At 45.7% G+C, this 13,679-nt stretch overlaps 1 protein-coding gene across 2 annotated transcripts in view; it reads left to right on the top strand.

Annotated features, from left to right (window-relative positions):
* LOC119174585 (urocanate hydratase) overlaps nt 1-13,679 on the top strand; it is a 60,794-nt gene that overhangs the window by 32,857 nt on the left and 14,258 nt on the right. For both annotated transcript variants that reach the window (XM_075895399.1, XM_037425569.2), the window contains 8 exons: nt 56-126; nt 2,427-2,524; nt 6,008-6,071; nt 6,198-6,230; nt 8,297-8,385; nt 9,255-9,325; nt 10,242-10,340; nt 13,554-13,653. In XM_075895399.1, coding sequence (XP_075751514.1) covers nt 56-126; nt 2,427-2,524; nt 6,008-6,071; nt 6,198-6,230; nt 8,297-8,385; nt 9,255-9,325; nt 10,242-10,340; nt 13,554-13,653 — 625 coding nt within the window. The remainder of the gene's footprint in view (nt 1-55; nt 127-2,426; nt 2,525-6,007; nt 6,072-6,197; nt 6,231-8,296; nt 8,386-9,254; nt 9,326-10,241; nt 10,341-13,553; nt 13,654-13,679) is intronic.

Below are 13,679 nucleotides of genomic sequence, written 5' to 3'. Positions count from 1 at the left end.
GCGAATATTTATCCCCCAGTTTTTCATATTTTTTTCTTCTTCTTCATTTTGGCAGCTGACTTACGAGGAGGCCAACGCCAAGATGAGGGACGACCCCCGGACCTTTAAGATGCTCGTGCAAGAAAGGTTCGTTTGTCTTTTTGTTGGCACAATACGAAGAAGGAAAGGAATCTGGGGGTTTCACGTGCGAATTTCGCGATGTCGTTATAGAGCTACATCGGTGTGGTAGGGTGGACTACGTATTAATGTAGACCACTTAGTAATATGGAATTAAAAGAGGGACACCGACCATAAAAAATAGCATATCCACGGAGTGAATGATGATGAGTGGGGCAAAGCTGTCTGCCTGTCTGTCTGTCTGTCTGTCTGCCTGTCTGTCTGTCTGTCTGTCTGTCTGTCTATCTATCTATCTATCTATCTATCTATCTATCTATCTATCTATCTATCTATCTATCTATCTATCTATCTATCTATCTATCTATCTATCTATCTATCTATCTATCTATCTGTCTATCTGTCTGTCTGTCTGTCTGTCTGTCTGTCTGTCCGTCCACATGTCCATCTGTCTGTAAGTATGTCCATCCATCCATCTAATGGACACTTTAAGTACGCCGTCAAACACTTTCTCAAATTTCCAAAAAAAAAAAAACAGTGGCAGTACTGTTTCTGGTTGAGGTACTGGCTATCAAACTTTATAGACACTACATATGTACTCCCACGATACAGCCGTCATGCCCAGTCAAGGTCCATTGTAGTTAGGCGCCATCATGCTGAGGTTGATTTTTGTAGCAGTGTTGAGGGCTACCATCTTCGTGAGCCTCAGCGCAAATAGCGGCGCTTCATATCAGCTCACAGCTTCTGGTGTTGCTAATATCTATGTTGGTGTTGGCATCGTTACTCAAGTGCAAATAACTGCTAATATAAAACACATGCAGGTATTTAACGCATGCGTGTGCGTGGATTTGTGCATATAATGAGCCCCACTTTATAAAGTCTCGCTCACTGAAAAAAATTAACATACATTCACATTGTATCCAATATTCGCATAACATCGATTCCCAAGGTATACTTGCCGAATTTTCATTATGGTCGGTGTCTTTTCAATTTTCATCACGCTGCTTCCCGACCAGACGGGCTTCCGCAAAAACCTCTACTTTATTAAACTCAATTTATATGTGATGTTATGCGCATAACACTAAGACGCCGTTTTCTCAAATGCGAGATAAAAATAATGCATCGAAAGGAAGGGACGTTAACTAGGGAAGTTTTGGTTGGCTACCCGGGCTCGGAGAGGAGGTACCAGGGTTAAGGAGAGGAAGATAGTATATGGAGGGTCGTAGGGGAAACAGCGCGAAATACCAGGAGAGTAAAGGCACACATACAACTACGCGTACGGCTTCTCGGCCTTGGAAGGTCCAAGAGCCCTCTTGGCCAGGGCGCATGCCGCCGCGGAAGCCACAGGGGTCCCCCATTCTATAGGGACTCCTTCTCGAGTTTATACAGGGTCGGCCCTAAAGGCCTCCTTCTGGTGCTTATACAGGGTCGGCCCTAAAGGCCTCGTTCTGGAGTTTATACAGGGTCAGCCCTAGAGGCCTCCTTCTGGTGTTTATACAGGGTCGGCCCTAAAGGCCTCCTTCTGGAGTTTATACAGGGTCGGCCTGTAAGGCCGCCCCTATCTCTCACTTGTAAATAGATTCAATAAATGTTTTTTTTTCACCACCACCTACCACCGGCTGGCAAGTGAAGATTGTTGCGGCCAAGAACGTAAATACACGTACACGTATCAGTCATCGTCAATACAATAGGGACAGGAAAAAAGAAGGAAAATATATCAAACAGTTACATTGCCTCTTACTTGCCAGGCAGCGCTATACGTGTGGTTGTGTGGGTGCCTTTACTGTCCCCGTCTTTCACGCTGCTTCGCCCAAGGAACCAAATGGCCGACATGTTCACCCTTCAAGAGAAAGATGAGTGCAGACATGGCAGAAACCGAAGGTGTAAGAGGAAGCCATGACGTGCTTAGCGAGAAATTTATGAAAGATTTATGCGGGGGAGTCTTAACCCTTAATTCATTAAGGGGTTAAGACTCCCCCCGTGTTTGTATGTCTTGTGTGTGTGCGCCTATATAAGCAGATACAGATTACGAAGATGTCGGGGATGAGGGGAGAGCGTATTCAACACCCCAAGCCCTGGCTACTCCCGTAGAGAGCATGCTTTCTTTTCTTGAGTGTGTGCGTTCGTGCCTGTCTGTTTGTGCTGAAACGTATATATAGTTACCTCGTTGCAGCCATGTTAACTAACCGCCTCCTGTGTGATAAAAAGCACTCTTTTTGTTGTTTTTTTTGTGAGTAGTATATCGTATCGGACTGCTTAGCGAAGCCACCATGAATTAACCCTAACACTGCTTCTCACTTTCTCGGGGCCAGCCTCCGGCGGCACGTGACGGCGATCAACAAGATGACGAAGCGAGGCATGTGCTTCTGGGATTACGGTAACGCCTTTCTCCTCGAAGCATCCAGGGCAGGTAAGAACGATTAGACAAGTCTTGATAGATAGATAGATAGATAGATAGATAGATAGATAGATAGATAGATAGATAGATAGATAGATAGATAGATAGATAGATAGATAGATAGATAGATGCGTCCGTCCGTCCGTGCGTGAAACAGACAGACGACGAACGGATGCGGCAAGCCGATGATTCATAGTTTGCGGCTCGCACTCGAAGACAGAACGCCGATGTGCGAGCGCACACAAAACAAAAAAATGACGTCACACGAAGACGTTGGCAATCACGTGTTCGTCGGCGGCAGCGTACGGTGTAGTGTAGTAAAATAAAAGCCGTTTCGGTGCGCGCACGCGTTCAGAAGGTCGGCGGATGGACGAGGCTGCAGAGCGGCGTGCGCGCAAGGCGGCGGCGGCGGCTCGCGCTCGAAAACGGAACCCCGATGTGAGACCGTGCGAAGCAGAAGCGTGCCGTGAAGCTGCGCGGCGGCGCCGATAAGATCCCGCCGAACGATAACGGGAGGCCGAAGCGGCGTGGCAGCGGCGTGCGGACCCAGCTTCGTTCCGCTATCCATCATTCACCCCTTGCATATGCTGCCATTTTTTTCTTTCTAAACACACAGTTCTCGTTGGGAGCGCGAGGAAAAGCGCGCTTCGTTTAAGAGACGGCTCTCAGCTCTTTCATAGCCACAGCAGAGTACCGAGTGCTCCAAATCGTTAACCACAATTTCTGAGCAAATTTTCTAGGGGACAGCTTACCGGTCTCTCATAGAGTACATCGCCCACTGAGCCGCTTTCCGGTGCGGCCCGTAGTGAAATCCACATAACACTCCAAATCATTCATCGTTTCTTCTAAAGACAAATTAATCACTTATTCAAACAGATACGACGACAACCCTGATATTTTCTTAAGATCTCTGGTTCTTGGACTTTGATAAAGATTATTCACCATCCTACGTAAGCGCATGCCCCTGATGCAACTCTGGCGATGTATTGTTAGCATTTCGCTATCGGAATTTATGTACAGATTATTCACAATTGTATGTAAATACATATCACTGATGCCAAATATCAAAATTTAGTTTTATATCTACGGTTCTCTGGGTGTATACATAGATTATACAGAATTCTGTGTAAATATATGTGACTATTGCCCAATTTAAGACTAGATTCTTATCTACAATACTCTTTTTAACACGAAAGTGTTATATGCTGGGGTCCATCACGGCTCCAATGACGTATTTATGTCACGGATATGACATTGTAAAATATATGCTAAAATATATACTAACGGATTGCAAAGAACTGAACGAGACGAAACAGTTCTGCAGCGAAGCGGCGGACCAGCGACCTCACACTCCTCAGCGCCCAACGCTAACCACTACCCCACAGAAACAAAAAAAAAAAAACCTTCTCCATCTTGTTAACGGCAAGCCATTTATATACGCCACCGTTTGACAGTCCTCTGAGCTTCATAACTTCAGCGCGCTTTCATCATCAGTAGCGAGATGGCGCAAGGTGCTCGCGTTGTGCGCGCTCTAAAGACCGTCGCCTCTCGCGTTTCGGTAAGCACCGCCTCCTCGAAGCGTGGTCATTTCTGCGCGCGCGCTTAACAGACTCGTGATTCGGTAGAGCACAAAGGTCACTTCGCTTGCTGCCGCGGCCGCGTTTACGTAATTAGCACGCTGCTCGCACACGAAGAAGCATGAATTGTGACAGTTATTCGCGCTCGTCCTGTGTATACGCGCACACTAATTCCGTGCGTCTTTCCCCCGGGTGGTCAAATTTTCCGGAGCCCTCCACTACGGCGTCTCTCATAATCACAGAATGGTTTTGGGACGTTAAACCCTACATATCAATCTATCTATGAATTCGTGCGTCTTTCTGTTTGATCAGCGTGCCTTAGTTGTCGAACTGTGACAGTTGCTTGTCCGCACTCGTCCCGTGTATGCTCATTTCGTGCGGAGATACGCGCTGCAAGTTTCGAGCTGCCCTTCGTTCTTCGCGTGACATTGTAATTTGTTTCTGTAGCATCCATTCGTTCGCCCTTGTGTCGAAACAATGCACAATCAACGCTCAACTACGTCTGCGACGACACGTGCGTTTCACTTTCGTGTTAGACAGATTCACAAAAAGAGGGATCAACCACGTTTTTTTTCCCCCTTATAGCGTAAGCATTTCTACGCCGACTCAACGAGAACGTTGTTCCTCCATCACATAAGACAATCACTGCCACAAAGAAATAAAATAATGAAACAAACACTTGGAAGACTTCGCCTCGAAGAGCAAAACGCGGCAGCATGATCGGGCTCCGTGGGCATCTTCTTCTCGATTGCTAGCCTCGCTTCGGTTCTCGCCGCCTGCCGCAACCGTGCCTTGTGAAAACGAACGACTGCGCGCTTAACATTGGCCGTCTCAAACTATTCTATAGAATGCCTGCTGCAAGTACATTTGTTGAGTCCACACTACGCCACAATTCTCTACTTTTGCTAGCCAGCGAACGGCCCATCGCGCGTCCGTGAGGCAACAGACGAACCTACGCAGCTGCTCACTTTGTTGATGATTTTGCAGCTGATGGCGATCAAATATGTCTGAGCACTTTGTAATGAGTGGGCTTCTAAAATACCCACTCGTTGCACAACTCACGTATTTTGTGACACCTGACGCGATTCCACGGTTTTGCCACGAAAATATAGTATACGTTTAAGAGAGTCCTTTCACTACTTAACATTCTTGTTGTTGATCTTGTTCATCTAATGCCCATGGCACATACCCACTGTGGGGGATTGGCCAAGCCTTGAGTGGTTGTATAAATTATTGTGCAGTCTTAGAATAATGAAGCTTATATAATAGAAATATTACAGATTACCTCGAAAATGACGGTGCTTGATCTGATGTATGTAAATATTTAAATTTAAAAAAATAACATTCATGTAATGTTCTTTTTTTCTTTTTCCCCGAAGCAGTGTCAAGCGATTCCGAAGCTCTGTACTAGAACATCTGCTTGACACGCCGGTGGCTAGGGTTCGATTCTCACTCGAGCAGAAAACCTTTATTATTCATTTTATTAGCAGTTTTCTTGATTTTTTTTTTCGTCACAGACAAGACGATGATTTTTTCGCTCACAACTATCGACAAAGATGAGTGCTCGAAGATATATACGCGGGTAAGCCTGACGAAGGAAGGCGACAACTTCGTTGCCTCAACAGTGTCCGCAAAGTGGACTTGGTCTCATTTTTTTTTTTTGTCAGGACTAGTATCTAAGAACGTTCTTAAGCTTGTTCGTATAGAGAAAATTTAGATACCCACGGTTGAAGCATCAGCGGTGGTGGACTGCCAATCACAACAATCAAGCACGAACGGAAAAACTTTGTGAACGCAGCTCCGTAACTTTTAAAAAGAACAATGGCAGAGTTAATTTAAAGAGAAAAAAAAAAACCACGGAATCATCTCGCGTGTTCTTCAAAAACTGCTTGCAAACTTTCTTTTTGCGTGTTTGCAGGCGCTGACGTCGGTCACAATGGAATCAGGTTTCGCTATCCTTCCTACGTGCAGGATATAATGGGGTGAGAGATTTTGGATGTTGCTGCGTGCTGCATGTATGCAGAGTCTTGAATACCGCATAGTGGTGTACTTGAGTGAATCCTTATTTCGTTTTTAATTACTTTATTTATTTATTACCATTTTTGCAGTGACATCTTTTCGCTCGGCTTCGGACCCTTCAGGTATGCTATCGTGGGATTGTAAATCTGTTGAAAGATTCGCAATGTGTCTATTTTTTTTCGCCTCATCTGTCACGCTGGTCGCAGTACAAAATATTCATGTGTTTTTTCGAGTTGTTGAAGCGGGCTCATAGGAAAAAAAAAAAAAAAGAGGGACGAGCAACAGCTGTCTTCGCGGTACCAGGAGCATGTCGCGATGCTCTGTCCAGCTTTTCAGCTTATCAAGACGCTTCCGACTGAATTCGTCACACTTTTCAGCACGATACAAGAAAAGAGAGTAATAGAAGTTGCTTTAGCAGGAATGTAGTGTACCTATTTTTTAAACTGATGCCCAACGTGCCAGCAAAGAACTTTGATGCCAACAGAGAACATTCGTGAAGGCAGATTATAATACAAAAAAAAAAACGATACATGAAACGAAAAACATACAAGGTAACAGAGGTATCTGAGTAGTTTGGTCTAGATAATGGTTTCTTTTTTTCATTAAAACGGCCTAATTTCCTTTGTAAAAAAAAGAGTATAAATCATGAAACAAATGCGTATCGCTGCAAAAGCGCACGGTAAAAACGCAGGGGCACTCAAGTGCGGCAGTGTTAACCATATGGGCGAGTAACAGAGGCGGGGGGGGGGGGGAGGGGGTGTCGCGGGGAGCAGGAGGGCGGCCGACCTCAGCCTTTTGTGTCATTAAGGGGAGGCGGCAAATGTGTCCCATACCGTGACACAAGTTCGTTTCACACGGACGGGAAAGTGTTACGTTACACGACAATCCCTAGCACAGAACAGTTATGTTCTAAGAAAGTTGTGTTCTAACCCTGAGGAAGACAAGTCCGCTTGTTGAGACGTCGGCTCTACACAACCCATTTTTACGGATTCTTAGGGGGCGAAGCCCCTTACGCCGTGGGTCGTATGTGCCGTGTTGTCGTATACTCGTCGTATAGTCGTAGTAGCCAGTTGCGTTGCATGTCAATAAATACGGTGTCACAGCACATCCACGGAGTGAATGATGATGGGTGAGGCGAACCGTCCGTCAGTCTGTCCGTGCGTCCCTCAGTCCATCGGTCCACGCGTTCATCCGTCCGTTCATTCACTTCGCCCCACTCGTCATAATTCACCTCGTGAATATGCTGTGAATTTTTTTTTCACGGCAAGCTTCGATGTTCCCCTTAGTGCAGTTTTTTAAGCGACAATTCCTGAAAGTCAAATTATTTATGACTCCGTATTGCATTTTTTTTTTCAATATGACTTAGTACACGCTTCTATAGACGGTTTCAAGATTGCAAGCGTTGTACCCCCAAAAACTTCCGGTCACCTCATTCGCCAGCTCTCAAAGTCAAAACTATAAGTACGTTATCAAGTTCTTTTCAAAAGTAAGGAAAGCCTCTTAGTTTGTCAGATAAAAGGAGCGTGCGTAAAGTTCAAGGGAATCTCTTCTAATTTTTGTGTAGCTCAAAAGAACATTTCTTTGAATATATTTTGCCGAATAGAGAAAGGAAACTGTAGGAAATGAGTGGGCTATTTTCTAAAGCTCTTTTCGACCACCACTAAGCGGATGTCATCAAAGGCATGTGTTAGTAAACATTGCATTCCATCGATGACCTGCGGGACGGCTTTGAGCTCTCCCATAGTACAGTATCAAGTACTGTAAATTGTTAAACCTTTTTTCTAAACACACAAAATTACCATTCGCTTTACAGCAGTAAATGGGGCCTCATCAAGCGTGAGGCCCACTGGACGGCTTTCAGCTCTCCCATAGCAGAGTACCGAATACTCTAAATCGTTAACCACTTTTTCTAAACACATTACCAATACTCGGACGTTCTCGGAGCGCACGGGCAGTACGAAAATAACTGGTCGTCGTCGTCATCATCATCATCATCATCATCATTATTATTATTATTATTATTATTATTATTATTATTATTATTATTATTATTATTATTATTATTATTATTATTATTATTATTATTATTATTATTATTATTATTATTATTATTATTATCATGGAAAAGCACGGTGCGTATATAGTATGCGTCCCAACTTTATATAAAAATGAAAAAAAAATATTTCAGATGGGTTTGCCTGTCCGGATCAAAGGACGATTTGGCACTGACAGATAAACTGGCCGCTTCTGTGCTAAAGGACCTTGTCAAGACGAACGGTACGTGATGAGTCCAAGTGAAAAGTTTAATTATAACAATAGCTTTCTGTAACGCTATATGTAGAACTCAAACCACGCTGCACGGTCAAGTGTACTGTAAGACGATACTTGCAATTCGATATCGTTAAAAATGCACCACTATCAATTATATACGGTCAAAATTTGCCTAAGGCTATATTTCTTTAATCGTGAGTTGAATTTTTTTTTCTCTGTGTGCACTGCTACATGGAACTGAAAAATACACAAGCCTAAGCTATTTTAGGGCACCTATAGTGTCCGCAAACTTTCACGTTTGATAAAAAAGAAAAAAAAACAAATGAAAAGCTCCTCTTTTATTTTGGTTATACTCAGTGAGGTCTAGTTTTTCAATGCTGACCTTTTGAGTCTATATAGTTGTTGCGTTCACAGACACTAACCGTTCCACTTGCTTTACCACCCAAGCTACACACGCTACCAACCGAAACAACCAACTTATTCAACGCACTCACGCTACCAATTGAAGCAACACACTAAGCCTGCCTACGCAACTGAGGCATCAAAAAAAAAAAAAAAAACAGCGCCTAACCGAGCAAGAAGAAACACGTGCTTTTCCCTCTCCATCCAGTTGCGGCACTTTTTTTCTTTTATCGATGTTTAAGGTAGCCATCTGCAATCAAAAGAATCAACCACCTTAATAACACGATTGCGCTCACCTCTACAAAGGTCCCTCACTTACTCTCCACATCGAATCGACTAACTCACTGACTGATGAGTGCGGCGAGTTGGTAACCTACTCAATGAACCTTATCTACTCCTTGAATCCACCCACATTACTCAAGCAACCGACATACCCAATCCAAGCACTCGATGCATTCACTCTCAAACCGCAGTGCCAGAGCACGTGAAACAGCAATACAGGGACAACATCGCCTGGATTGAGAAGGCGGCCGACCACAATCTGGTGAGTGAATTCTCGTGCATACAATATACTGACACCTTCCATCACGAATCATTTCCCGTCAACACACTTTCTCACATTTAAAAGGTCCAGCACCTAAACCTACACAACAGGAAAATTAGGTACAAACACTACAGAACAGCATTCTCATTGTTCTTTAGTACAGCAACACTCAAAGATCATACACTGAAGATCGCATCGCGCTCTCATGCTTGCCACTTATTTGACTGCTCTGTTCTGCTTCTTTGTCTGCTGTATTCAGTAACTTGATAAATATGGAATGCCGGCTACCCCACTCCCACACGTTTAATTATGTAGCTTTTTTTTCCGAGTGTCCTTTCGCCGAACATGCATTCATTGTAGCCTCTTAGGTCTGTGTCAGCGCCAGGATCTTTTTTTACTGGGGGATGGGGGGGGGGGGGGTGGCACGTACATTCACAAACAAAATGAGCTCCTTCGACAGAGAGCGGTTGCGATGAGGCTAAAAAATGCGGGAGCTAATGCATTTTGTTTCGACAATGTTCCCTATCGTGAGAAAAAAGGAAGGTGGTAGGCAATGAATGGGGAAAGGTGTTGCCCCTCCCCCGTGCCAATATCCTTGCCGTGCTGTTCATATAGTGGTGGTAATATAAACAAACTAAAATTGGCGCAAATGAAAACGCACACAAATACAGGGCTATAGGCAGGGACAGGCGTCTTTCTGTCCATCACCGTTTGCAATAACTTCAGTTCGTTAAAATTCAAAAACAACTAACCCGGCAGTCCGAGCAATTGTGATAATTCTTATCTGCAAACTGATATCACGCAGTTTTTGGGTAGAGATTTAGGGAAACGGAAAACTAGCAAGTTCGAGCTATTGCGAACTGTGTTGGGCATAATACGAGCGTTGTCCGCAATTAATGGCTGGGTGCTTTCGCAGGTTGTCGGCTCCCAGGCCCGGATCCTGTACTCGGACAAGACGGGCAGGACGCAGATCGCCCTCGCTTTCAATCGCGCCGTTAGGGACGGACGGCTCAAGGTACGTGCACGCTCAACGCGTAGCGTTGACTTCCGTTGTCAAGTGTAACTTTGCGCTCAACGAAACGCGAGTATAACATTTCTTCTCGGGCGAGTTGATTTACACGTACGAAAAAAAAAAGTCACTGCAGCGCGCAAAAACGCGAACAGGTGAAAGGACGGGACACCGCGAGCGCTTATGGTGTATTTTCCCCTGATTGACACAGCAGCCTTTGATTGAGGCCACACTTGCTCACACAAGATTACTGACCAATATTCCGTTATAATGGGTATTAGCCGCAAAGTAGGTGTCCGAATATAAATAACACAAGATGCAGAAAGTCACGACAGGAAAGTAGAAAAATCGGCACCGAAAGCTCTCGAGTGCGCAGAGAGAAATAGGGAAAGAAAGTGAAACAATGAAATGTGCATTCATCGAGGAACGTTGATGCACTTTCATTTGAATAACCATAAGCGAACTAAGGAGACCATTACGTGGCATGCGTTGATCTTTTCATTGGTAGCATGTTTTCGTTCTTTCTTTCTCTCTTTCTTCCTTTCTTTCGTTCTTTCTTTCTCTCTTTCTTCCTTTCTTTCTTCCGTTCTTTCTTTCTCTCTTTCTTTCGTTCTTTCTTTCCCTCTTTCTTTCTTTTCTTTCTTTCTTTCTTTCTTTTTTTTTCTGCACAGTGTGTAAAGCTCACCATTTGAATTACTCACGAGTCTTACTGCATATGCACGGACTGTAAGGTTTTATCGCACAGTAAAAAGCAATCTCTCTTCAGAAAAAAAAAATAACACGACCGCCGACGCAAACCTGCGCCGCACGTGTTCTGCGCGAGGTCTTTGTCCACTTTGTACTTCTTGCGTCACTCGTCGTCGTGCACCTATGCAGCGCATCTTTACACAACAGTATCGCGTTCTTCTAATAGCATCTTCGACAAATCGCACCGGTTCGCAGCGGGACGCGCAGGCGCTGTGATGCACACAGATGCGATTCGTTAAAAGGTAATTCCATACGCTTTCCCATTAACTTCGAAGACTGCTAGCCATTTTTGTTTTGCGCGCTCACAAACCCTCATTTTTTTTTTCTTTCTAAGGCACAGCCATAACTTCGTGTTTTCTAAAGTGCATTAAAGCCTGACCCCATGCATACCCCGTACCTATTGCAGTGCGTCAGCGCATGGCTTCCTTGATGCGGCGCCGCGACGCGGCATTGCGATCAACGTGATTGCGATAGCCATGCATCGTCTCTATCCATGGGGAGAGGGTGCGTAGATACACGAAGCTGCACGCCCACTCTCTCCATAGGGAGAGGGCACCGCGACGCGTCAAAAAAGCCCCGCGTCGACGCGCTGCAACGGGTGTGTGTGGTCGGGCCTATAGCCCATTGGCGTCCGCAGCCGGTGATCGGCTGGCCTTGATGACGAGGCGAAAAACGCTTTTACCGGTGAATCACAACCGTGTTGACCAGCTCAGACCCAGTCGTCCAGTTACGGGTCGTGGAGTGGGCCACACAGGTCACCGCCAACCTTGGGTTGATGGCCATCTAACACGGAATCATCGCCAGTTGCTTTCTGACGAAATGAAGTTTTACCATCCAACACCACCTCCTTAAAAAATGGTTGTTTTTTGACAATTTTTCATAAATGGCAGCTCATTATTTGATGTTCGCTGTTTGCTGCATATGATCTCCGCCAGATGGAGATAGTTTTCCGTTGTTTGAGCTGTGTGTGTGTGTGTGTGTGTGTGTGTGTGTGTGTGTGTGTGTGTGTGTGTGTGTGTGTGTGTGTGTGTGTGTGTGTGTGTGTGTGTGTGTGTGTGTGTGTGTGTGTGTGTGTGTGTGTAATTATTAGCGGTGAAGGGAGCAAACTTTACCGGTTTTTTCGAACCTTGGCATCGCGCAAAAGCCCTCCTGCCACGTATACAAGCCACCGAAACTGGGCTCATTTTCTTCGTCATATCCTCCAAACAACTTAAAGAATAATTTCTGAAGGCTGAGGTTCGCTTTCAAGGCACACGGTAAAAAGTCCGACAGCAATTCGGAGTGCGAAAAATATGAAGAATACCGCTTCACATGCTTTTGTGCTTGAATGTTTTTCACAGCCGAAAATCGTACGGAAACAGTGACTGCAGTAAAGCATTGCTAACAGCATAAAACACGATTCGTTATTCTAGGACGTTCTTTGTGGGTTTTATTGCGATTTATATTCGCCAACTTATTTTGCATCTGGGCGCGACAGTTATTTTGCGGAATACCAGGCGGGACCGGCCGCGGAGAGTGCGGAAGCCAAGGGGTTAAGGGCCGTTCCACGCGCTTCCCGCACTGCCGCAACGCACGTGCCGGGACCTCTGCCGCACGCAAGCGGGGGACAAACAAGCCGATTGGCAACGCTATTTCACCATCCGCTTGGGTGTGGCAGGTAGGCCGGCACGTGCGTTGCGGCTGTGCAGCTAGCGCACGGAACGGCCCTAAAGGCCAGACCACACATAGCTGTTGCACTGCGTCTGCGCGTGGCTTTGGCGCCGCGCCCATGAAGAGAGTCTCAGTGGGCGCTTGGCAACGCGAAGCCACGCGCTCGCTCTCTCCGTATGGGAGAGGGCTCGGCACCCGTTGTGGTCAGGGACTCGGCTTGTCTACCGTTTCATATTACACGGACGAACAGTGGTCAATACAAGCCTTGAGACAATCTAACAACGCTCAAAACCAGTGCAAAGTAAACTAAAAAAGGTCGAAAAAATATTGAGTACATAAATAACTAAGTATTATTAGCTATAATTAACCTGAAATCGCGGAAAACTCTCCTGAAACGCCACGGCCTCCGAGATGGCGGGCAAACACGCCGCGCACTCGCCATCCCGGGGGCCATAGAAGCATCCCGCTGATAACTGCGATGCGAAAGGAAGGGCGCCACTGGCTCGGCAAGCACGCGATTGCCCAAGAGGTGGCAAAGGCGCCATTGCCGGCGTAATCACCGAGTTCCCCGTGCTGCGCACTTTCTCGTGTTTTACGGCAGCTGCATTAAGCGCATGATTTAGGGACACCAAAGTCACTCACAAGAATTACCGTCAGCGCAACATGTACCACGACATTTGAAACTACTCTAAGACCTCCATAAGAACTACGTTGGCAGCGCATCAACCACAGTGTTGGCGCTGGATTAGAGCAGTAGTAATACTAAATTAAGCACTGGAGTTGTAGGTTTTTTTTTTTTTTCGTTTACTTGCTCCCCGACAGGGCCCAGTGGTGATCAGCCGCGACCACCACGACGTGAGCGGCGCCGACAGCCCGTACAGGGAGACGTCAAACGTCTACGACGGATCAGCATTCACTGCAGGTTGGTGCATTACGCTCGAAAAAAAA

This window comes from Rhipicephalus microplus, chromosome 5, assembly GCF_043290135.1.
Source record: "Rhipicephalus microplus isolate Deutch F79 chromosome 5, USDA_Rmic, whole genome shotgun sequence".
In the NCBI taxonomy this organism is placed as follows: domain Eukaryota; kingdom Metazoa; phylum Arthropoda; class Arachnida; order Ixodida; family Ixodidae; genus Rhipicephalus; species Rhipicephalus microplus.
This window is presented reverse-complemented; position numbering and strand designations above follow the sequence as displayed.